General features: G+C 41.9%; 1 protein-coding gene across 1 annotated transcript in view; it reads right to left on the bottom strand.

Annotated features, from left to right (window-relative positions):
- Positions 1–735: 735 nt before the first annotated feature.
- ONECUT2 (one cut homeobox 2) overlaps positions 736–24,065 on the bottom strand; it is a 55,939-nt gene continuing 32,609 nt past the window's right edge. The window contains exon 2 of the mRNA XM_025365364.1: positions 736–15,597. Within this exon, the coding sequence (XP_025221149.1) occupies positions 15,311–15,597 (287 nt within the window). The 3' untranslated portion in view covers positions 736–15,310. The remainder of the gene's footprint in view (positions 15,598–24,065) is intronic.

Here is a 24,065-nt window from a genome sequence, read left to right as displayed (position 1 = left end):
TCTAGTTACTTGGAGACTGAGGTGGTGGGATGATCACTTGAACCCAGGAGGTAGAGGTTGTAGTGAGCCATTGTGCCACTGCACTCTAGCCTGGGTGACAGAGCGAGCCTCCATCTCAGAAGATAAAATAAAATAAAAAAACAAACTCATTAACTTAGAGAATATAATAAGCCAAGATAAAATCTGTACAAAAATGTTAATATTTTTAAAAATCTGGGGCAAATGCAAAGATGGAAGGGGCTTTTGATAAAACCAAGTTTAACCTTGACCTTGTACAGGTGGAGAAACTGAAGCCCAGAGGGTCTAAATGACTTGCTCAAAGCCATACAACTAATTTGTGGTAGGGTTTAGATTCTGTATGAGGCCTTATTTTCCGTCTATTTTTCTTGATTCTTCCATAAGGTGACAATAACATGATCCTTCTTTTGACTCACTATATGTGACCTCATACAAAATCTGTGCAAAGATAAGTGTAGGACAGGCTATCTCTAAAGTGTTAACAGGTTAAGAAAAAAGATGGTTTTTATGGCGCATCTCTCATCTTTTGTGATTTATAACAAGGATAACAGGTTTGTTGATTATAAGATGTGTCTTGCATATTATCAGAGATAGAAATTGTAGTCTCAGTAAGAACAACTTTACTTTTTTTTTTTTATGAAACCACAATGGGATGCAGTAGGGGGGAAAGTGCTTAATTCCTTCCATGAAAAGAGAAAGAAGGCATCTGAGCCATGGTCAATGAATTAAAGCAGTTTATTTAACATTAATTGCAGAATTTACAGCACTACCATTTAATGATAGGAATAAAAATAGAAAGAATCCAGTGTAAGCGATGTTGCAGACAAAACATTGGGGTGGGAAATGAGCAAAATTGAAAATGCAATTAACATTTGAAGAAATCTTCCAAAAGGACTGGGAGCTTATCAGGGGGTTGGCATCCCCTTGATGATGAAGTGTGATCCTCATCCCCACCAGGATTTCAGGGCAGCCACTGAACATATACCCTGTTGACCGTCCCTCGAAAGTCTTTCAGCACAGTCTGACTCAACACGTTTGAGATGGGGCAAAATCTGGATTATAATATGCTTTGGAAATATAGCTCAGGGTGAAAGATAATAGTGTGGATTTGTGTGTGGGTTTTCGTTTTCAAAACAGAAGAGAGTGCAAATTTTAGGGGTGTGTTTTCCTGATTTTAAACATGAGAGGTGATGTCAAAGGGATCAACTGAAAAGAACAGTTTAAAGTTTTTCCCTACGATTTTCTTGGAGATAATACCTGTGAAAGCAAGAAAATAAAACAAGAGGCGTATATGTGACTCTCTGATCTCCTGTCCTTTTGGAATCCGGAAAGAGACCTATAAAAGGTAGTTAGGTTTCTACTAAAGGGCTGAGTTTCTAGAATAGCTACCTAGAAGGCAGGTGGCAGAGTACGGTCTTTGAGCATATGGTCAAAGGAGGCTCACACTCTATAGCCATTTTCCCATAATTTAATGGGTCCCTTTTAAAAATTTTAAAACTTTAAACAGATCTGGGACAAATTCTTCTCTCTTCACCTCCTCCTTTCTTCCCTCATTATAGTCACCTTTCAATAACGTCAAGCAGTCGACAGTATAGAACAAAGGATGCAAGTCCTGCAGGCCAGCATGTGAAATTTAAAGGTATTTTTAAATAGCAAAAATAAACACATCTGAGGCCAGGACCTAAAGTGAGAAAAGAGCCAGGACTGACTTGGATTCTGAGAACAAAACTGGATGGAAGAAAAGATACTGGAACTTGTTTTCACTCACTTTGGTGGAAGGATAGATCCTCTTGTAATAATTCACTGACCAAGGAAGGATCTACAGTACCTGGGTTAATAAAGTATTATCTGGGTGGAAATATTTGAATAGAAAGAATGAAAAAAATAATGGACCAGCTCTTTCTCTCTGGTCCAGGAGAACACTTTTGAGAAATGCAAAGGAAGAAGAAGAAAAGTAATTGAAATGCTGGTCAATCCTTAATTATCTTTTCCTATGAAGTTCTTTGGCATCCCAGACCTGGGAAGAAAAGACTGAACTGCTCTTGGATTGAGGGAAGGTTAGGTGATTGAAGATACGAATTAAAAGAGAAACCAACACCAAGATTTTGCCTGTATCATCTCAGTCCCTGCATCTAAACTTCAGTGGTTATTTATTAAGTTATCAATGTGAAGCTTGTGGTTTTGTTTCAGAAATTTCAGTATGCCAGGTGTTTTACAACATTTCATGGTAAGAAGTTTGCTGGCACCACTTGGACTTGTGTAACACAAAATGGTAAAGAAAGGAAATAATATTCTACCTTCAAGGAAGTATCTGTTAATGGTATGATTACCTATCCAATTGCTAGATAGTCTTTGGACTCTTTTCTTCCCAGGTGGCAGGTTCCTTGTCATAATCTGAAAAAACTTTCCTAGAGATAAAGCTGACTCTTAAGCTAAAGGCCAAATTGGACCAAAGCAAAGGATATGGGGGGGGGCGGTGGGGAAACCTCAAACTCTACAACTTTTTGAATAGGACTTTCAAGCAGAGATAAAGTAGGCATTGATGGGCCGTGTTTTTGGCTGGGGCAATAGCTGTGATTCAGCCTGTCCCCTAAGACAGATCAACAGCATAGGCAATGTGCACTGCCCCTGCCCCTGAGATGGGAGCAAAGCACAGGGAGACAGTGGGGTCTCCTTTTCCCTCTTGTATTTTTCCAGATCAAAGAATTGAGAATAGCTAAAATACAACCTAGAAAACAACAGGAAACCCATTCCATACCTTTCTTTGTTTTCTAAATAATCATCTCCAAAAGGTATAGATGGGATAGCTAAACAGGATGCAGAGGATGGTGGGAAGGGGACTTCTGATGTGGAAGAGCCCCACTGGATAGAGGGGACCTGGATCCTTTGCAAACCCAGCATGGAAGAAGAAGCCTTTGGTAATGTCCCAGGTAAACCACCAGATGGGCTGCAACAGCCTTGACTGGGTAGAGTGCAAGGTGGGGAAAGGTGAGTGCCTGGTGGCCCACAGAAGATACAAGGTTACTATTTTCTTTTTCTTGCCTTTCATGTATGAATTGGAGTCTGCCTTCATGCTGGCACATGCTCAAGACCAAGGGATTGCAGGGAAGTGTTGGAGTCCAGAGAGAGTGAGGTTAGAGATTTTTGGCCCAGTTCTCTTTAAAGCTGACAGATAGAGATCTCTTCCTAGGATCAAAACCTACCTTCCAGCCCATGACCTGCCTTTTCCCAGGCCAGGCCCATGTTTCCCCAAGATGGGAGGAGAGAAAATCAGGCCAAGCTGAGGTAATTTTGTAGTTCTGTGTCTCCAAGGAAAAGGACATCCATTGGCACAAAGCATTGAGTAAAAACCCTTTAATAACAAAATAACATTCACGATGTAGCTACTTCAGTTGTCTGGAAAACTCAGCTTACACTTGATTCAACATACCACTTTCCACAATGTTTAAAAAAAAAAAAGACATAAAATTGCATAACAAAATATACCTTGGGTTTCATAAGACTTCTTGGCAAAGTGTAACGAGCAGACCCATGCATTGCCTGTGATAAAAAAGGGCTGGGTATACTCGTGTCTCAAATACCCCTCTGTTTTCTTTGGATCAAAAATGGATTTGAACTTTGTAGATTCTACAATATCTGCATTAAGAGGAACAGTTTGTGGGTTTGTGAGTGTCAGGAAAACTTTGCTGAAACAAATATCAATTTTATTGTGGAAGAACATATAAAGCTTTCTGTAAGATTAAACACTATTACAATCATCAACTGTCTTAGAAAAGCCAATTTGAAAAATTCTTATATCTGTTCCCATCTTTGGCAGATAAGGGAAAAATAAAAAGACTATATATCAAAGTTTACATTACCACAATCTACTTTATAAGACCAAATAAAAATGTGTTTCTTTGTATTATTCATGAGAGCATGTTCCCAATACACTCTCACAGATAATATGAATGCTATACTGTCAGTGATTTCCAATATTTTGCATAGCAGACTGCTGCTTTTCAACCAAGGTCTCCTAGGCTGCATGCTCCTATGCAAAATAAAGTGTGCTTGGCAGTTGATTTGGCTTTATGTCAAGCATGTTGGTTTGGGAAATATGAAACTCGAGAATGGGTCTTTGAACCCAAGTATAAGAAAGAACAAGTTTGCCCAATCCCCTGCAACTGAAAAACACTTTTGACATACAGAGACCTCAGATAATTGAAGGATTTAAAGAAGATGGTTTTTCTAAAGTGGGTTTGAAAACTTCTTATACTCCCTTTTAGAAGGTAGATGGAACATTGTCAGGCAGGTAAAAATTAAGTGAGAGTCACCTCCAAGTCTAGGGAGGGAGAGCCATGATAGCTGCACATGTGAAGTTTTGGGAAATGGCTGCGTATTTTTGCCCAAATCACTGGAACAGTTGGTGGGAATGTCCAGTAGAGTGGACAAAAGAGAAGTGGGCAGAGAAGAATTAGAAATATTGATGCCATTTGAGTTTCTACTGTGAGCTGACCTGATCACAAAATACTAGAAGAAACCACACACAGTCAAAAATAGCCATTCCCAAGCAGAGATCAAAGAGGGCCACAGGTGGATGAATTTGCACCTCCATATACATGACCAGTTAGGTCTAAGTTCATGAGCATAAAGCCAAAATAACTCCTTTTGGCGGAAATTAAATACGCAAAGGTGAGTTTTTCAATATTTGCTTTCAAACCCCTCTCAGATATGGTGATATATCTGGGTTATGAGGATCCCAATTTGTGGAATGCAAATTGGCTAACTCAAAAATTTGGAATAACTTTTCTCATTATAAAGTTGGAACCCAATTCAATGTGATTCATTTTCAGATCCCAACAGATGTAAAGGGTATTTTCGAGGTGAGATATCTCCCAATAAAACCAATATTACCACCGTCTGAGGCTGAACTGTGTACATTTTCACAGTTTAATGTATACACAACTGTTCCACAACTGCTAACAAACAATAGGCGCCCATGCATAAATAAAGTCCATTGAACCAAAGGGGGAGATCTAGTTCAAAATGAAAAATGCTGCTATTAAGACCACAATGCATCACACTGCTAAATTTTTAGCCTCATGCATAAAATTATAGCACTGATTGGCAGTTGCTAATTATAATACTACACTGTTAACACAGAACAATTAATTGTTCAGACCAAGTAGCACAAATGTAGAAAATAATTATTCTTTTCAACAGAGCAAATGAACACAGATTGTTTCTTCAGCAAAATATGAAACTGTAAACTTTGGGCTCATTCTGCAACTTTCCCCAATCCAGCATAAATAAAATCCAAAGGGGAAAAGAAAACATACATTTTCTTTTTAAGCGCACCTTTTTCGTCTATTACAAAAGCACAACCTAAAACGTATAAAGCTTTTTTTTTTTTTCGTTTTTAAAATCACAGTTACCAAAAGAAACAGTGAATAATTTATTACATACGCTATAATAACATTACTCTAAACACTATTGTCTATGAGGTATATCTGAGAAAATTCGGTAAGGAATTGCGCGGTCTGCATTGCCAACATGCCCGGGTTCATAGTAAAGCTTTGGAACCGTGAAGAACTAGAAAAAAGGGAAGAACAAGGGAGGCAGAGGAGGAGACATAGAGAAAGAACCTTTGGTATTAGTACAAATCTTGTTCTTTGCAGGGTTGCATTGCAAAGCACCACAGTACAATAAGCCCACCAACTGACTGTATGGAGGCCCAGTTGAAGCTGAGGTATTCACAGGAAGAATTAAAAAAAGCACAGAGAGGTCCAGACTGGCTAAATCGTTGCTTTGGTTCAAGCAAGGCACTCGTCCCGTGGTTATGTCACACTTTGCAAGTGAAGCATGAGGCGGGGGGGATTGCTGAGGAGGGGTCTGCCAAGTGGGGATGTTTTCTGTGTTCAGGCTGCCATCGCTCTTTCTAGATCCTCTCTCGTATGGGTGTGGCAGTAGGAAAGTTGGGGAAGGTGATGTTCGCTTATACAGAGCTCTGCTGCTCAATGAATTAAGTCATCTTTGCTTTGTCTCCCAGGGATTCTGAGAGTTCTACTTCCAATAGGAATTTAGGAAGAAAACCAAAGCAATGTGCTCTTTGGAAGGAAGGCCTTACGGGTCTGCCTTGTGTAGGGAGAAGATGGGGCTTTGAGCTTGTTTGGACAGGAGGGAACTTTCACATAGGATGGCGCTTGAAAACTTCAGAAAGAGAGTAACAGTGTTTCCTACAGTTTGTCAATCTGTCATCTATATTCCTCTACTAGCTATGCTTTGTTGATGCATGGAACTGATGAGTTGATTGGTCTCTTCCTCTCTTTGCTTCTTTGTCTAAATGGTCTCTTTAAAAGCTCAAAGATAATTACATTATGTGAAATGCAAAATACTAGCACTCAAAAAGAGCTATATGGACTAGAGGCAGATCTTTGCATGTGTCTAAAACCCATTTGGTCAAAAGCTGAGACAGATTCATTGGCTAACACACAAATGACGCTGACAAACAGCTCTTAATAGTGATTTAACCATTTAATGGAATCTAAAAAAACTTGAAGAAGACCAATTAATTTCATGAGTAAGAAGGAAAGAGAGAAGCAACTTTAACCATTTCTTAAACTGGCATATTCCTCTGCAATTTTGGGCTCATTTTTCATTTACCATGAATAACCCTTTAGTATCAAATGATGTAAACCTTAAACTTCTCTCATAGATACAGAGTTGGCTTAGAAATGAAATGTAAACACCTACAACTAGAAAGGAAAAGGCTGAAGAACTTAAAATGTCACAAGTGCCAATGGTGGTCAAGTTCCCTTTCTTGATAAATATTGACTTTAAAGTACCCATAATAATGAAAGCCAACAAGCCAAGAATGAACTTTCTCCTCCCACTGAATTAAAAAGTTATTTATACAACGCTTTGTAATGGAGAGGTTCAAAAGTGATCACACTGTTGGGATCAACATGTTTTTCCTAGGGCAAAAACCCCTGTATGAGCCCTGGTATTTCAAGGCAGACCACCTCCACGAAGCAACTGATCATATGTGACTATGCTGAGATACTAACGGGACACTGAAAATGCTTGTGACTAATTTTACGGCTGAAAATGTTAAGAGAGAAACCCCAGTCCCTGGTCATTGCTAAAGGATTGCCACGGTCCTATTTGTCAATGTGGGACCACTCTCATGCAGAGGTAGCACTGCACAATAGGTGGAGTACTGGGGCAGGAACCAGGAGGTGTGTGTGGGCTTTCACTCTCAAGAGTTATTTGATTTGGATAACTATCTCATTCCTCTGGGCCACCGGGGCTTAGGCTAAATGATTCCTAAGGTCTCTTCCAGGTCAGCTACTCAATGGTCAGAGCTTCCGTGGTTCAGTAATTGGCAATCTTTACGGTGATAGGTCCCAGCAGGGATAGAGGCCATGGCTAGGACTGAAGGCCATTTCCAACCAGTTTCCTTCCCCAATTTGGAATCAGAATTTAAGGAATCCAATTACAGCAGCATCCGAACTCACATCCTGAACATGTGGAGCGGACAGCAAACAAATAAGATAAACACAGAAAACATCCCTTTCCAAATTAGCAGCCGCCGTCGCATAGATAATTATTTCTTTGGGGTATCTGAGCTGTGGCTGTACATACCATATGTCAGAGAAAATCGTTCAAATCATAAAAGAGCACAAGCAAAATGCAGACCGCACAGATAAAGAAATCTTTGGTATCTTTGGTGTCATCAACACGATTAAAATTACAAATGGAAAAAGTCAGTGAGGTAGCCTTCTTTGGTTCTCACTAGAAATAGAAAGTTTTTCCTTTTTTTTTTTTTCTTTTTTCTGCTTTTTGTTTTTCTCCTTTTTTGTTTTGTTGCTTTACATACACACAGAGTTCATTCTTGGAAGCAGCTAGTGTAAGGGTTTCTCTTTTTGTTTATGATTTTTTTAAAATTTATTTTTCCAGTTTCTGTATAGAAGCCCCGAAATCCAGGCTGGTGAAGCAGGGTCTCGGCTTATGTGTTCTGAATGCACAGGTTCAGGCTGAATAGTCATTGCTTGTCCACAAAATTTGCTCTGTTGTTCTGACAGCAAACAAACTGCAGTGCTCTCTGTCGTTTTAAATAAAAAATATAAACTATACAGTGCACCTTTCACAGATGCTGAATAAGTTAAATAAATAAGTTACAATATGAAGGCTCCAAGGGCCACAATAATTAGAGGTGGAGTTCGCCTGGTACCAGGTGGGGCTACAAACCTAAGTTAAATAATTTAATAAGTGTTACTTAGACTATTTTAAAAGTTAATTTAAGAGGGAAGAATATCCCAAATTCTCTTTTTGTAACCTGTATTTCTTCCCTGTCTGTAACAGAATTTCACTGCTTTATAAAGCAAACTAAACTTCAAGAGTATTCCAAGTAGAATTTTGCATCTCTGATGCACCATTGGTCTAGGTTTTGATAAATAAGTACAAAGAGTAAAATCAAACTAAGGAAGGATGATTAAATACCCAAATCTTATACATTTATGTACTAGAAACTAATTTAAATAAGTTAATTACATTAATGGTACTTAGCTTGTAGGGTCATAACCCAAAGAGACAAGATAAAAAACATTCTGTGGGGCGGGGCAGAGGGTGTCTTCATTTTTTGAATGACAACATGTGTAACTTCTTTTGATAGTCTAAATAAAAACAAAGCAGGAAATTATAACCTCTAAAACTTTCTCATGTTAAAGACCATTTAGATGTGACAAGCATGAAAAAAATCACCACTCCCCACTAGCTAACGCAGTCTCCCCAAGACCGCAGTAGCATTGTCTCAACCCTGGAAACCAGAGCCCACTGTCTCCCCATTGGTTTGCGCTTAACCTTACTATTTTTTCTTCTTTTTCTTTGTTTTTTTCTTTTTTTCTTTTTGTCCTTTTTCAGGTCTTTGGATTTAGCTTTAGTTATGAAAGATCCAGAATAAAGCTATTCAACCGAAGTCATCAAGCATAGGTGTCATCCTAACACAGATAATTAAATAATATAGAAGGTTTCTTGAAAGTTGAGTTTATCTTGGATATGCCCAAATGAAATTAATTCCAAGTGTACAGGATGAAGATGCTGGGATACTTTTGTTTTCCCTGCATTTTGGTTTTCAATGTTACAATAAATAACAAAAACAATGTACACTGTAAAAGTACCACATACATGTTAAATGATGATTTAAAATTTATTTATTGTAACAGATTACAGTATAAAGGTATGAAGCATGTCTGTACACACTTGTATGTACACAGTCTAGACACCTATAGGTAACGTGTGTTGTTGTAAAGTCATCTATGAGAATACATGTTAAAATATGTATCTAAATTTGTATACATCCAAGCGGACAGACTGTATAAGCTTTAGGCACACTTATCTGCCAAGGTTTATGCTACCTGAAATGCCTGCTGCTAAAAATGGAGCAGAGTGGAAGACTTCTATGCGATGAACAAGCTGGTAGCAATGTGTTTTTCTCCACTAGAAAAGGTATTAGCTGGTTACTTCCAATCAACGTAACTCCAAAACTTCTAAGGAAAGCTTGGGCTCTAGCAATACCTGTTTCAGGCTGTCAGAATCATTTTGGTGTCTGAGAATAATGAGCCTCATTTAAGGTCCTGTGTGATTCACATAACAGCCCATCAGCCTCAATGGTAAGTTATGTGTCTACCTATGTGAGGTCCTATATATTTTAATAACTACTTTTGTATTTTATAAGTATTCTGAGACTTTCTAAAACAGATAAACCCTCCCCTCTGTCCCTCCCTGACCTTGGAAACAAAGAAATCATTGATAGAAAATAGGCATCGAGACATCCATATTTAAAGCCAACTTCATTATCTTATGAGACTTATACAACCAACTGGGGTGCCATTCTTCATTCAGTAAGGATTTTTGTGGCCTTATTTTAAAACTAGAATCTCCTGTTGTTTCAGGGGTGACTTAGTCTTAGCTAAAGATACAAAATTACTAATCTATCAAGTTTGGCAGACAAATATCAGAAAGTTATAGATACACCAGCTCTATTCCTTCTTCATCTAACATTTCCACTTACTCTTCCTGGTTAGGCTAAGAAGTCTGAATCACACAGCATCAACAAAAACAAAAAGTCACCTCTAACCTGTTACAAATCTAGAAGGTTATCGCCAAGGTAGTTGTGTCTGGGCCTTGTGGTCAACCTTGACCACATGTATCATCTTTTTCTCCACTTTATAATAGAGTCCATTATTCTTCAACATTGGAAACAGGCCTTTTCTTCTTAGATTTTAAAATATCCAACTATTCAAACTCCTGAAAATCCGAGTTCACTACAAAGGCATACTGTCATCACACTTTGGTAATGATAATCAAACAGACATTCCTATAATTCTACAAACATTTTCAAAAGTGGGGAAGTTTCCCTCTATACCCAGATAACAATGATTTAAAAAATCTGTTCAACTTGAATTTACTGGCACTAGTAGGTGGGTGCCCAGTATAGACAAAGAAAATAACTGATTATCCAAAAGGTATTTATTTTTGGTTTTGAAATAGGTTGTTTGACTTAGAAAAGTGTGTGTGTGTGTGTGTGTGTGTATCAGATTTACATTCCAAATGTTGATTTTATTTTAGCTTGAATTGAAAATTATTTTGGATTTCCTAAAGCCTACAATTGCCGAGAGCCTGCAGGGGGAAAAGGGAGCTTAGAAGCTACTCTTTCTGGATTTCTCCAGAGGAACTGCCATGCTTCCTGGCTCAACTAGCCTGCACCTTTATGCATGGTGCAAGCTAAACACTTCTTTTACATTTTGGAAAAGCTTTTAAATATTGGTGTTGAGTTTTTCTTGTTGTTGCTGTTTCCTTTAGAAAAAGAAATGCATTGGCTCTGTTTTGTTTTTGTATTATTTCCTGGAATTAAATAATTACATCCCTAGTACCAAAATCACATTAAAACAAAAACAATGCAAGCCTATCTGTGTAAAGGAATAAAGGAAATTGTTTTTCCACTCAATGGCTGTGAGTATTTTGATTTCTGCTGCCTCAAGAATGTGAAATTTGGCTGAGAACTGTTCCTTCACACTGTCCCTTTTGCTGATGGCTAAGGAATGCCTGAAATTTTCCTTGGATTGAGGTAACAGATCATAAACTATAACCAAATCCAAATGGTTATTTTCTCTGAAATTATTAACTTAAATTTAAAAATCTTTGAGTAAACTCACTGGGTTAAATTGTATTACCCAATATAGAATTTTTTTTCTGTTAGATTTCTATCAAATTGAAATTCTACAGGGCTTAAAATTTTGACACATAACTATATAGATACACATATACATGTGTGTAAATAATTTTCTAAAAGCAAGCACTTCTCTCTGGTATGACATTATCTGGTATGAGACATTTATCAAAGCTCCTTGGGGGGAAATTCTTGCCTTTCTTCTTCTTCTTTTTTTTTTTTTTGTAACAATTATGACATGTTCTTCTGATCATCAGAGGACTGGTTTGACCAATGTTGAAATGTCAGGTCACAAAGGCAGCCTCTACTGGTCTAGACATCTTCAGAGGATGCTGGAGACCCAAATGCTGAGATTACTATGTCAAAGAATCACTAACCAAATCAAGCAGGCTCCATTCCTCAATCCAGTCTGGAAAAGGGCAATCATTTCCATTGGACACATGTCACAAGGACTCATTTAGAAATAGTCTAGTTGAAATCAACCCACATGGGAACATTCCTCTGCTGAAATATGCTCTTTTCTTAGTCCTTTGACAAAGGAAACATGGAGTATGAGCAAAGGACAAAGGGACACAAGGGAAAAGCCAAGGAACAATCTCCTAGGCAGGATGAATTATAAAAATTGTGGAGGTCACATTCTCTCACAGCTCCTGCATAGGGAGACCCACACAGCGGGAATGAGGTGGTAGCACAAAGAACAACAATGGGGTTCTCCAGGGGCAGGACTCCAGGAGTCTCCCCAAAACCTGCTTTATATTTTCTCTCCAGGATTGAGACACTCTCCCCCACCCCACCCAACAGCACTGCCCACCCCAGTGCCAGCTGTGGTTGCACATAGGCTTGTCAAAATACAAATTGGTAATTACCACCCTGAGGAAATCTATCAACCCATTGCAACAGGAGTTGGACTTCCCCTACGAGAAGTCCCTTTGGTGTATCTGCTCACTGAGGGGGTCTGGCACACCCAGATGGGACAGGGCAGCTCCTGGAGAACAGATTTCTGAGCTGGCCTCATATTCTTTAACTGGTGAAAATGGACCACTGAGCCTTCCCAACAGTTACAGAAGATGAGCACCCCACTGTCAGGGCCCAGTGCTGGGCCGAGCCTGTTGGATGTACTTCACTCACCACCTTAATTGAGGCTGAGGGATAGAATAGAGATGACTCCGAATACAAATAAAACTCATTTATACCATGGATCCATTTATCAACAGGTTAAGTGCTAAAAAGCTTGATCTTGACTTTATACCTTTCCCAGAAACTTCCATAGAGATCTGAATAATTCAAATCATCCACAGTGGCAAATTAACTCTGGAATGGCATGAGAAATGAGAAAAATTCTGAACCGAATACTTAACAAATGAAGCACTGGACGAAAACAAGACATGAATTTGGACAGCAATAATTTTGGTTATCACCAATGTCAAGTTGATCTATATATGTATTTTATATATTATATATATCTTTCTTTAGAAATGCAACTTTACAGCTGATTTTTAAAAAGCTAATAGAAAAGTAGAAACTGGCAATCATTTTTACATGTTTCCCCCCACCCCCAAATGAAGCCCTGTTAGGATGTAGCAATCACGTGAAAACGAGGCTGTAAATTCCTCTATAAACTCTTTGGTTCTGTGGCTCGGGAGAGGATGCATCACCAAGAACCCTATCCCTGACCCTCACTCCCTTTCCCTCCCCTGATGATGAGACTCTGAACATAGAAGGAACCAAGTCTAAGGGTCAAGCAAAGAACATTCAAGTGATAATGTTATTCCCTACTCTCTGCTGAGCAGAGAACTGTTCAATATTCCAACATCTGAAACTTGGAGTCCATGGAAACTTTTGAGAGATTCCATGTTGGGGTAAAAAACCATAAAACAAAATTAAAGGGAAACAATAAAATCAAATAAATGGCCCTTTCCTTTTGTTGCTCAGAGAAACATAATTGATTACCTTTATACAGATCAATGGCGCTATTAGTATTTTAGCCAGGCAAGAGGAGATAATGAACTGAAACAAAAGGTGTGAGAAATCCTCATCTTTGGTATTGTAGCTGTTGAGGTTTCTGTTGCTCTGTTCCGTGTTCTTTTGAAAAACTGCATAGGCACAAATTAAAGACAATCTTCAACTTTAAGATTACCGCGTGAGTTGTCAAATGAAGCAGCAGCCACTGAGGCTCTTCCTTATTTCTATCTTTGTCTCAACCCTTTCTTTAAAATCTGCTTCCAGAAAATGTCCCAAGAGGTCTGTTTGAACACAGTGTGTCTCGCTGTTTTTTTTTTTTTTTTTGGTTTTCGTTTATTTTCTGGCGTGCTTCCTTCTTATTGGTGGTGATTTCCAATGATTTACAGATTTATTTATTCATTTTAATGGGACAGTTTTGTTTGTTGCAGAAGTAGGTGCAGAAAAAGTTTCTTTGGTTTCGATTAAGTAATTCATAAAAAAGTCAGTCTCAAGTGTCTGTAAAGAATCATTGCAGCGTTTGGCTTGCTTTGAACACCCCCATGTGGCCCCACCCAGGGCCATTCACTGGTAAATATGCACATTGTGACCTCCGCAATCTCTCAGAGTTCTGTGGGCACTCTTCCACTTGCTATGGGAAGGTGACAACTGGTGTGGCAAAGCCACTCCCCTGGGTGGCTTGGCTAACGTCCCTGGCGTAGCTGGTCCATTCAGCCCGATGATGCGCCAAATGCCATTCAGAGTTGCAGAGGTTTTCTGATTTCTAAAAGTAATCACAGTATTTTTAGGCTAGAAAATGACAAGTCATAAATGTCTTTGGTTTGCAGTATTCTGCTTCTTTGGTGTGCTGTGTTTTCTCCAGATTTATTCAGCTGTTTTGCAAGGATGATTCAACAACAGAAGAGATTTAGGATTAGATGACAGTCATGAGTAACATGTATGCAGGTTTGATTGATTGATTTCTTTTTCTTGCTAGAAAACATGGAAAACATCCCTACTAAACGGGATGGATGAGGAAAAACCCCAAATCAGAAAGAGTGGGAATGGATTACGTGGTGGTCATAACGCACAGTAGGAGGGACCAGATGACTGATCAACCAAGAAGGACACATTAATGATCTTAAAAAAACCTAGATCTTTTAAAATGCTGCATTTGCTCCATGTACTGTTAACAGTTAAATTGGCCTCCTGAGTGTGCGTCTGCATTATGTACAACAGAATTTGTCGCAAACTGCAAAATGTGCTTGAAGCCATATTCTCATCAATTCCCTAATGACTTCACAATCCAGATGTGGTAAAAATGCAGATGTGGTGAACCCAGAACCTTCCTTACTTCTGTTTATCTTTGTTGTGCTTGATACTTTGAGCTCAAGTGAACTGACTGGTGTTTTGACGGATCCAAGACCACATAAGATTTCCAGGAGGTAAAGAAAAAAAAAAATTGTAAGCTGGATCAACTTAAAGCTTTCTAAATCATTCAATGAAAAGATGCCTGGGTTGGAAAAACAGGTCCTTGGATTTTTTTTAACGTCCATATTTAAAACTTGTGCTCAGTAATTACCATTCTGATGTTTTTTATGTTATGGCTGTGAACTTGGACATACCGTGGTATAATGAGGCTAAGCATGTGGAAAACAAATGAGGTCATTCTTGTTGCTAGATTCTTCTCTTATTGTTGTATCTTGGAAGCCTAAACTCAGAGTCCTTACATAGGCCAAATTCCTATTGTTAGTCATAGGAACTCTGCAAGAAGCTGACAGGACCTGAAGTGGGACGGATGACATTCTAAGCAATCCTGAGCTTGGCTGACACCATACTGGAATTAACTTGCTCCAGGAAGGCCCCATTTGGGTTTCTGGGATGCTTAGCATGCTGAGAACAGTGTCTGGTTCTAAGAGATTAATTTTTCAGCTTGCACTTGGACTCCATAGCTATTAAAAACAAAAAAAAGAACACCTGGCCTATGATTACAGCTAGAATAGAAGTTTCTTTGCAAGATAATTGTGCTTTCAAATCACCAGTGAAGGGCCCCAGCTAGGAATCCGGTGTCTTTTTCCTTTGTTTTCTTTTGGTATCTGTTGTCCTCATTTGGAGGTGACTTGTGCCCAAGTGAGAGTCTTTCCATCATGCTTTGGTACACGTGCTGGAGGTGGACGAGGAGCCCCCTGTGCTCAGATCATCTTGCCACTTCTCCAGGCTGCGGCGCCGGGCGTTCATGAAGAAGTTGCTGACGGTTGTGAGCTCCAGGCCCAGCTGCTGGGAAATGGTGATCTGCATCTCCTTCGACGGGCGTTTGTTCTCCTTGAAGATGGCGAAGAGTGTTCGGCGTTGGAGGTCAGTGAACACCAGGCGGGATTTCTTCTGGGAATTGTTCCTGTCTTTGTTTGGTTCTTGCTCTTTGCGTTTGCACGCTTGAAGGGAAAGAGAAGAAGGAGAGGAGTCAGTGGGCTCAACCGAGAACGTGATCCATGGAAAACATTGACAAAGTTGTACAGAGAGATGTAAACCGTTAAACTTTATTGTGCAAATTGCCCAGCTGTCAATAGCCAGCCTTTCCCGTAATCTCCGGGTGATGGAAGGCATCAGTGAGTGAGTGGGGGATGGGAGAAAGGAGAAAGCAGCAGGGCTGTTTCACAGTCTGGCTTTGAACTAACTGCAGTTGTCTTTCCCTTTTACCTCCCCTCTCCTCCAGCATACCATTTATCCAGAGATAAATGAAATTATTTATCTCCGAAATCAGGTGCCACGAAGGCAGGGAGGACTCCAGACCCCGGGATGGGGAAGCCTGATGAGGCAGTTCCTCTTTCATATTCACCCTCTCGAATTGTTTACAGCTGAGTTGAAATTACCTTCTGGAGTCAAAACTTAAAAGTGCGTAGTTTTTCAAAATCAAAGCTTCTACCCAGGTGACTCTAAAAATTGTTAACAGAATGAAATTAGAAGTGACAGAATGATGGTATTATCCCAACCCAAATTCCTTTTGTCCAGACTTTTGAAAAATTAGAACAAAACAAAACAGAAGACCAAGGGAGAGAAAGACTAGAAAAATTGGTTTAGCCAGTTTTCATTTGGCTAGTTTGAAATTGGAAGCCAGTACAAGAAGACAGGGGAAGAGGGTAGGGGAAGAAGCCCAACACTACAATAGGACTTCAGGCTTGTAGATATGTTAGTATATGTGGAGTCTCTTTGATTTAGCAGAAATGAGTATCCATGCCTGGGTTGACATATGCAGTCAAGGACATTATGTGTCACAACCTCTCCCTTAGCCTACAAGTTCCTAGAAGGCAGCAACCGGGCCTCTGTAGTATTCCTGACTGATTCTTTTTGGAGCCATGGATACAATGAATGTTTGGGAAAATGAGGACAAATGACTTCTTGACTCTTTCAGGGAATCTGTACACTTCACAGATGGGTTCGGTGGCTCAGAAAAGTGACCCATAAAGATTAAATACAGTATTATAAATCACAATGTTAAAACATGAGAACATGTGTTACAATCACCTGAAATAGCCAGGTGCGGTGGCTCACACCTGTAATCCCAGCACTTTGGGAGGCCAAGGCAGGCAGATCATGAGGTCAGGAGTTTGCGACCAGCCTGGCCAACATAGTGAAACCTCATCTCTACTAAAGATACAAAAAATTAGCTGGGCGTGGTGGCACACACCTGTAATACCAGCTACTTGGGATGCTGAGGCAGGAGAATCGCTTGAACCCAGGAGGTGGAGGTTGCAGTGAGCCAAGATCACGCTATTGCATTCCAGCCTGGGTGACAGGGCGAGACTCCATCTCAAAAAAAAAAAAAAAAAAAAAAAAAAAAATCACTTGAAATAAGTCCCAGCTCTCCTAGGGGTGTGGTGAGAATGTGGCCTCAACAGAAAGAACTGGGGAAAGGCCAGGAAGGAGCAGAGGCCCAGACAGGGCAGTCACCCTCAGAATCCATCCCACTGGATATTCTGGCCAGAGGTTGAGAATCCCTTTGCACTGGACTGACATTCCCCCAAGCCTGGCACCCAGGGTGCTACTCAGATGCTTTCCTATGCTTCTCAAAGCCCTGGCTTGTATATTTTGTTTCCTGGCTTTTGGGCACAGCATTTCCTAATTGTGTTCTGCAGGCAGCATCTTATGTGGAGGGTCTGCTACGGTGTCTGAATGTTTACGTCCCCCCCAAAAATTCATATGTTGCAATCCTAATATCCAAGGTCATGGTATTAAGAGGTGGGGCCTTTGGGAGGTGACTGGGCCTGAAGTTGGAGCCCTCATGAATAGGGTTAGTGCCCTTATAAAATAAGCCTGAGAGAGACCTCTTGCCCCTTCCACCATGGGAGGACACAGTGAGAAAGACTTCTCTATGAACCAGGACCCAGACTATTGCCCGACACTGAATCCGCTGGCACCTTAATCTTGGACGTCCTAGCCTTCAGAACTGTGAGAAACAAACTTCTGTTGTTTATAAGCAGTAAGTCATGGTATTTTATTGTTGTGATTGTTACTGGAGCCTTAACAGACTAAGACAGGATTTAACCTGAGGACAAACACTTATGGGAGAGATACTTGGAAGCTGAATTTCCTTCTACCTAACTGGCCGCCCTCCCTGCTGGATACCGTGTGCTATAAAGTAATATAAAGGAGTCACTCCTGAAATAATCAAAATGCACTGATACTCTCAAAAGGCAGGAAGAGGAGAGCTCCTGAATGGTAAAGCTGCTAGGCTGTATCCGCTTGGCTAAACTCTTTCTTCCTGATTTTCCTCCTCTCATTTCTAAAAGTATTCATACTGTCTTCAAAAATTAAACACACACAACACATCCACATAAAAACAATTTGTTTTCATCTTAAAACTCATTCTCTTGGGGCATTTTGACTTTCTTGAATGAGGAGCACTTCCCCTGCAATGGGAGCTCAGACAGAAAGGGCTAAGACTGCTCACTGCCATCCTTCTTCCAACAGCTTACTGGTAATGATTCCTTCTTTGCTCATTCCTGTGAGGACTGCATATTTTTGTTGGATTCTGATGATTCCTGTGTGGTGGTAACAAACAAAAATAGCCTTTGCAGGGGAACCTTATTTTGAGGTCTACTCTCTGTTGCTCAATCTGAAGTCCTCTACAGCAGTGCTGCTAGACTTTAAGATGCATAGGAATCATCTGGAGGGCTCATCAAAATGCAGATTCTCATGTAGTCAGCATGGACAGGGCCTGGGATTCTGCATTTCTCATTAGTATCCAGGTGATGCTGCTGCTGCTGCTCCACATGCCCCGGTTTGAGCTGCAAGGGTCTGCCTGATTTCTAGTCTCAGAGGAGCATGTTATGCAACGGAAAGCTCTGGATTCAAACCTGGGCTTCCCCACCTCTAAGACCTGGGGCCTTGCAAATTACTTAGCCTCTTGGTGCCTGTGTTCCTCATCTGAATAAGGAAATAAGTGCTCAACTCTAGAGAGGCTTAAGTGAGATAACAGGTACATCTTCACTTCACACTTTCCTTCCCATTGTATTACCCCAGTAACTCTGAGCTAGGCAAATCAGGCAAAATGATTTTCATTGAAAAAGGAAATACATGGAGACCTTGGAGTATAAGTGAAGGCACTGACACCACATCCCAGGTTTGCTGCAGACCCGGGGAAAGAAAGAACAAACATTTCTCTTGGAGGGAACGGCACCCACACCCGACTGCACATCAGAGGGGACCTCTTTGCAGGGCAGCCTCTGGGTCTCCATCCCCAGAAATTCTGATTTTCACCATGTGGGGTGAGGTTCTGGAATCTATGCTTCTATAAACCTCTGCAGCCCCTTTTAAGATGTAGAAGTCACTATGCTTGCCCCTACTGCCACTTCAGGTCCCTGGACAACCGTCCCTGACCCTACCCCGGGGACAACTGGTGCCAAGCCTTCATCTGGAGGATTCTGAATAAATAGTGAAGCATGATAATCTCCTGATAACAAAATCCAGGCAAATATCTTCTGCAAACATTGGCTGAGATCCTCTGTCAATTCACGCTCCTTTGGATTAACCACATAGCTCTCAATTTTCATACCAATATTGATTATTCTTCAGATAATGCTGTATTTGTGCTTTTAATAGGGTGATTAGACAGTGTGGGTACAGGTTTACATTGGCTTGTCAGATTCTATTTTGTGTGAGATATATATATTTAAAATTAAATATATATGTATACACACATATTTAATGTAAGAAAAAATTTTAAAGACTTAACGTGAAGCAAACTGCACAGAGAGCGCAGATCAATACATCCTGCCTATGCCTTCCCAACAGCCTTCGGAAGCCACCAGATGCCACAGCAGCAAATGCAAAGCTGTAGCTTGCAGTCTAGAAGTGTATGGCAAGTCCAAATACTCCAAATAATGAGGCAGTATGTCCATATGTTGCCCAGGGTTTTATAGCTAGCAATTGCCAGCCATTGATTTTGACAAAAGCAGTTGGTCAGGAGCTAAAGGAAAATAAGAACAGGAGGGAGAACACCTGCCTTGAAAGTCTAAGAAAAACTAGACAGATCTGATGACATCTGGGAGCTGGCGTGAGGCTTTGACCTCAGCATCCTCAGACCCGGGCTGTGGAGCCAGGTGTGCTTGCAGGCACAAGCAGAGCACAAATGACTTTGGTGCTGTTCAGTTACTACACTCTATAGTTGACATGTGCCCATTTTTGAACAGCTAGGAAAGTGTCAATAGCTCCCTCCAACCCAAGGATGCAACAGAAACCCAACGAAACAGCAGGTGTTCCAGTGGCACTGATGGATTCAGTCTTGACACAGTCACAGGCTGGTCAGGGTCTCCTGGACTCCAGCTGCTGAAAGCCAGTTCTGCCATGGAAGGTGCGAGGTTAGCCCAGCCCTGTCTAGACCATTTGGATCTGTTTCTTCTCCTCTCTCTTTTAGGAGGAAAGCAGGGAGGGCATGTCAGGAGCTGATGTGCCACTGCCTGATGGGGAGGTGGGTGTAGACCCCAAAAGCCCTCAGCCATTCTTGACCTCCCTCCCTCTCACAGGGAAGCAGGTCCTATGTAGGACCACGTGGAACGCCAAGCACTCGCTTCCATTTCAAAGACGAAGAGGAGTCATTTGTTTACTTACAATAAGGCTACCTATGCAGGTTATAGTGCCTTTCCCCATTTTTTGAAATAAATAATATTGACTCAGATTGGTCATGCTGGTTTTGTCCTGTGGCCCAGGACCTCGTACTGGCAGGCATGTACACATCTGTGTATAATCTGTGATTAACAAGGATGGCAGACAGCTACTGCCTAAAAATATAGGTTCCTTGGTAGATAAATTTTTCAAACCACTGGGTTCCCAGGGTAAGATAAGGGAAGCCCTGGCCTCGGGCACAAACCCTCTCTGAGATCTTGAGACACCAACTTGCTTTCTCCCTGGCGGCCACTGGACTTTTGTCCCTCAGGAGGTCAGAAACAGGACAAAGAAAGTGCACTTCTAAGAATGTGCTGCTCCCCATAGCTGATCTTCCCCAGCTCTAACCTGGAGAGAGACAATGTCTCTTCACAACTGACCCTTTCTCCGTGCCTTCCCCATCCCAAACCAATCCTGCGGCCAGGTCTACTTTGCCTCCAGAGTGGCTGCTCCTGGGTGTTCTAGGAGCTCAGCTGCCCTCTGACACCCGGACTAACCGGCCCTGGCCCTGTCCATCGCCTACCCACGGGCAGCACAAAGGTGTGTGGTCAGAGGAGTGCAGCAATGCTCATCAAGCCAGGGATGATTCCCCTCCAGAGAGGATGCAAAGGGAGGCAGGACAGGGTGAGGGATTGTGTGAGACCACAGAACATCACAGAGGACAGGAAAGGCCCTGTGGGGTCCTGTGCTCTCCCTTCTCTCTCAGCTTGGGGAGGGGCCTTGCCGCCAACTGCGTGGTCAGTAACCGAGTAGATTCTCTGGCCAGAAAGGCTGCTTTTCACCCATCATGCATTTTCCTTCTAGTAACAAAGGTCTTTGGATATTTGGATGCTGAGCAATAATGGGGTGTTGGAAGCCAGGGCCTCTGTGCTCGTGGGGAGGGGAAGCAAGGAGAGAGATGAGGGAGGGCCCATTCCTGGAGGCAGGGTAGAGTGACTTCGGTTGCGTGTGTGTGGTGTGGAGGGTAAGGTAAGGGGGACAGTATCTGGTTGGTTCAGGGAGGCAGATACAGGTTGGGGAATTACCCTGGAATCATATGTCACCTTGACACCTGGTTCCACAGGTACAGTGGTGCTAGCTCTTCAAGGCACCTGAACATCTTTTGTCTCTCTTAGCTTGGTCCTCCTCACAGAGCCATAGAACCTCAGTGTTTTGTCCAGTCCAGGGTTGTCAGTTTCACACAGCGAACTGAAGGCACAGTGAGGTGAGTCCCAGCTGAAGCCAAAGTCTGGATCCCCCACTGGGAATTTCTTTCCACAACATCTTTGACAGGAAGGTGGGGCAGAGGTATGGATTCCCATTTTATTCTTGGTGAAGGAAACGGGTTTCTTTAGGGTGACCCAATTAGCACTGGATCCTGGATTTGATCTTGGAAAACCCCTTCCCAGCCTCCACAGTTTCTGGGAAGCCTGTGAAGTAAGAGCAACTCAACAATGGGTCAGAATCCTCCAGTCCTCGCTGCCCTGGAACTGAAACTCCCCACTCAACTTGGATGGGCTGTCCTGGCCCGGGCCATCCTTGACGGGCCAGCCCCAGCTGACCCAGCAGTTGAACAAAGATGCACACTTGAGTCCAGCTGAGATTAGCCAAGCACAGCCTGTATCAGCAGACACACCCAGCCAACAAACAGGCTTCTGGGCAAAAATAGATTTTTATTGTTTTATACCACCCATGTTGTGGTTCTATGTTTTGCAGCATTATTGTGGTGACAGATAACTGATACAGAAGCCAAGAACGACCTTTGCCTTCCTGCCCAGGGGTGAGTCAAATGGACTGTAAGAAGCCCAGATGGAAGCCAAGACCCTGTTTCCTACTCCCTGTCAGCCACTTATCAGCTGCAGGACTGTGAGCCTTAGTTTCCTGATCCTATAGAGTGGGGGTGCCCAGCACTCCAGGACATCAAGAGGTTTGCTGTAACACTTCGCACACGATAGACACTCAGGAAATGTGCACATTCTTCCTTCCTTCCTTAGAGAAAGCAGAAAGAAGGTGTGTAAGGAGAGGTTAAGAATTCATGATTCCAAGTCTTACTTAATAGTAGACAAACTGCCCAGAGGGCTAATGGCAAACAAAAGGTTAAAGATGTTTGTTTTCTTTGTGAGGCTGTCTCATAGCCAGTTCCCAGCCTCATATAAGAGGTTAGACTACGACGTGTTTTTACATATGTGTCAGAGATGCTAATAGGTTTTGGGCCACTGGAGTTTCCTCACATCACTAATTTATGTCCAAATACATTCTACATATGATGGGCATTGTTAGCCCCTCATAAATAATGCAGAAGTGCTCTATTCTCCCTGCATTCAGTAAATACTTTCCCTCAATAGTTCAATGTGATCTTGCCAGGGCAAGGGTGGGGGCAGGGAGAGAGACCATCTAGGGTGTGCATTTGTCAGCAAACACTCAGCCTCCAAGGATACAGGTTTGAAAAGTATGCCTGCAGAAGAGGCCTTTTCACCTTTCAGCTGAAGAGCTCGCAGCTCCCCTCCTAGGAAGGCTTGTGAAAAGTGGAGAGCATGACCCTTTCCACTAAGGAGGGCACTCTCCCGGGAGGACATAGGGGCTGCAGTTCTGTTGGAAAGATTAACTAAGGCAGTCAATTGGGGTTATGTTGGAAAAATCAATTACAAAAGTAGGTTCACATTTGTACCTCTGGGCTTGTTCCTTAAGAAACCTATAGGTGTTTGAGGTAAGACGAATGGAAATAACCCCCCTTTACTTCCCTGCTGTGAACTGGTGGCCCTTCAGTACTGATAGAATGACAAGACTATGGAGAGGTGATGGTGTCCAGGAGAGCACCCTTCCTTTGGAATGAATCTGCATGATCAAGAGCCTTTAAAATAAAAACCGTAAGATTCCTTGAATTCAAACAAGGAAGAAAGAAAATAGAAGAACTGTACCCTCTGCTAATAAATATTTGATGTTCAGTAAGTCATAAATGCTGGTAAATCTCAGCAATGCATGCTTCTCAGGGTCTGCAAATAATTAGGTGCCAGCACATTGCCACAGGGACCTTGGGAGCGGGGGCCTAACACACAAAACTTGGGGCTTAGGTTCTAAGCAGCTCCACTGACCACTCAGGGCCAGCTGGTGCCAGAAGCACTGATCACCCACTTGGGAGGAGCCAGGCCTTGATGCGGGGGGAGGGGCTGTCTTAAAATCTTTATTGGATTATTTTGTGCTCCCTAAATTTTGGAAACTATACATAGTTCCCAGTTAGATGCCTTGCAGGTTTCCTTGCTTCATTGTGATTTCTGATGCATCACCAAAGGTCACTTAGGTTCAGATGACCATGGAGCCAGTACCATGAACCTGCCCTCTGCCTCCAACCACCCCTAGAACTAAACTCTAACTTGGCCCTCATTTCTCCAAATGTGCCTGACCTGAGTGAGACGAGAAACCTAATGCCTTTGTTTCAAGGTTGAGAGCTGGCTTTCCTCAGAAACTTGGTCTTCATGTACCAGATGCCAATACACACAGGCAGTGGAGCCAGCGACGCCCAGACCAACATCCATTTGGGAGGCCAAGGGCAGAGACGGGGTGGATGCTGTGCAAATGGATGTGGAGCCATTCTTGGTTGTTAGGCTCCCCTCCTCCTTTCACTCCCTTCTAATTGTGGGTGTATGCACAGCCCTGGCAAGACAGACCTCTAACCCATTTGGCAAATTATCCTGCACAAGGTACTCCAGTGTGAACCACCTATGGGCTAGTTGGAGCACTGCTGCTTGGCTTATTAGAGCAG

Source organism: Theropithecus gelada, chromosome 18 (genome assembly GCF_003255815.1).
Source record: "Theropithecus gelada isolate Dixy chromosome 18, Tgel_1.0, whole genome shotgun sequence".
Lineage (NCBI taxonomy): Eukaryota > Metazoa > Chordata > Mammalia > Primates > Cercopithecidae > Theropithecus > Theropithecus gelada.
The sequence above is the reverse complement of the archived record's forward strand: the minus strand, read 5'-3'. Positions and strand labels throughout refer to the sequence as shown.